This window comes from Empidonax traillii, unplaced genomic scaffold (assembly GCF_003031625.1).
Source record: "Empidonax traillii isolate 1590-97213 ecotype Southwest subspecies unplaced genomic scaffold, ASM303162v1 scaffold2971:size26371, whole genome shotgun sequence".
In the NCBI taxonomy this organism is placed as follows: domain Eukaryota; kingdom Metazoa; phylum Chordata; class Aves; order Passeriformes; family Tyrannidae; genus Empidonax; species Empidonax traillii.
The window spans coordinates 6,114-7,669 of NW_020958164.1; the positions used below are offsets into that span (position 1 = coordinate 6,114).

Consider the following 1,556-nt stretch of genomic DNA (forward strand, 5'->3'; position numbering starts at 1 on the left):
ACCTCTGCAGCCAGGGCCATCCCACCCAGCTCTTCCCATGGCCAGGAGGGAGCAGGGCCCAACAGCATCAGGCAGGAGGTGCCACCCACCAACAGCCCTGATGGCCCTGAAACCTGTCTCTGCTCTGCCCAAGCCATTCCTCATCCATGCAGGGAGCAGAGCCCCTCCGTTGGGCAGCTGGGGCAGGCTTGCAGATCCCTGCCCAGGGTGTGGGCTCCTCCCACCAGCCCCTATTGCCTTCCCTCACTCACCCTTTTGGATGACCTGCAGCTCTTCAGGTGCCCTCAGGAACCTCCCGGCCATCCCTGGGAACACAGATGCTGTCACGGCCCCAGCGGCACAGCTCCCCCCCAGTGGTGCTGCCAGCCCGGCCACACGCCCTCCTGCCCTGGCAGGGCTTAGCCCGGGCCCTTCCCACCTGGGGACACGCCAGGGCTGGGCGGGCACAGGGCGGCAGCACCGCCAGGTCACTCGGGGCTCCCCAGCACAGCCCTGGCCGCATCTGCTGCCGCTGCAGCCCACGGGGCTGGGGCCGAGCTGCAGCGGGGCGGGCAGGGACCTCGTGGCTCACCAATGAACCTGACGGCTGCCTCTCGCAGGGGTTCCTGTGGGCTCTCCAGGTACGGCAGGGCCTGCCGCAGGTACTCGGCCACTCGGCTCTTGTCCTTTCTCAGCTGCAAAGAGCAGCGAGGCGATGCGAGAATGCTTGGCTCGAGCTCTGCCCCTTGGCCGGGCACAGCCCGCGCCCAGCACTGGCCTCCCCTGCGCGCACAGCCCTGAGGCCCGGGCAGCAGCCGCTGGGGCCGGGCTTTGGAGGGAGCAGAGGGCTGGGTGCTCCCCGGCAGCCGCGGGGCCGCCTCGCCCTACAGCCCAGCTGGGCCGGGGCTGCAGCAGCACCCTGGCTCGGGGCCACAGGAGCCCGCGGAGCAGCCCGCATGCCCCAGGGAAGGCAGCAGCGGCCGGGGCGCAGGCTGCCGTCCCACAGGCGGCTGCAGCAGTGGGCAGGGGTACAGTGCCAGCCCCACACTCAGGGCATGGGGGGCTAGGGGTCCGGCCTGGGGCTGGGGTTTCATGGCTGTCCTTACCAGGCACTCGCTGAATGTCCACAGCTCCTTCTTCAACCTCTTCTTGAGATCCGCCCTCTTCAGGAAGCCGGCCAAGCAAAGCAGCGCTTCCCGAGAGGCCTGCAGAGCAACAAGGACTGGGAGATGGCACCGCAGCCCAGGGCACAAGTCCTGTGTCCCTGCACCAAGGCCAGAAGGAGTCTGGAGCCCAGGAGGGGCCAGGGCAAGAGGCAGCCCAGCCCTGTCCCACGGCAACACCAGAGCCCACAAGCGCTCACCTCTGCCACTCTCGGGTTCTCATCATAGCAGTGGAAGAAGAGTGGAAGCAGGTTCTGCTGTGGCTTCAGGGGCTTTTTCCCCTCTTTCTTTAGCAGCATCATCACCCCACTGAAGAGGAGCATGGAGGAGAGCTGCACACTGCTGTCATCCTGGTGCAAATGAGAAGACCTTAGGCCTGGCTTGCCCAGGCCCACCTGGGCACAGGCCTGAAAA

The 1,556-nt window shown here is 67.3% G+C and overlaps 1 protein-coding gene across 1 annotated transcript in view; it reads right to left on the reverse strand.

The window, feature by feature from the left end:
* Nucleotides 1-251: 251 nt before the first annotated feature.
* LOC114072315 (maestro heat-like repeat-containing protein family member 6) overlaps nt 252-1,556 on the reverse strand; it is a gene marked incomplete at its 3' end in the record, with an annotated part of 4,944 nt that continues 3,639 nt past the window's right edge. Inside the window, exons 6-9 of the mRNA XM_027910232.1 lie at nt 1,343-1,492; nt 1,086-1,184; nt 572-674; nt 252-305 (exon numbers count right to left, since the gene is read on the reverse strand). Of these exons, the coding sequence (XP_027766033.1) occupies nt 252-305; nt 572-674; nt 1,086-1,184; nt 1,343-1,492 (406 nt within the window). The remainder of the gene's footprint in view (nt 306-571; nt 675-1,085; nt 1,185-1,342; nt 1,493-1,556) is intronic.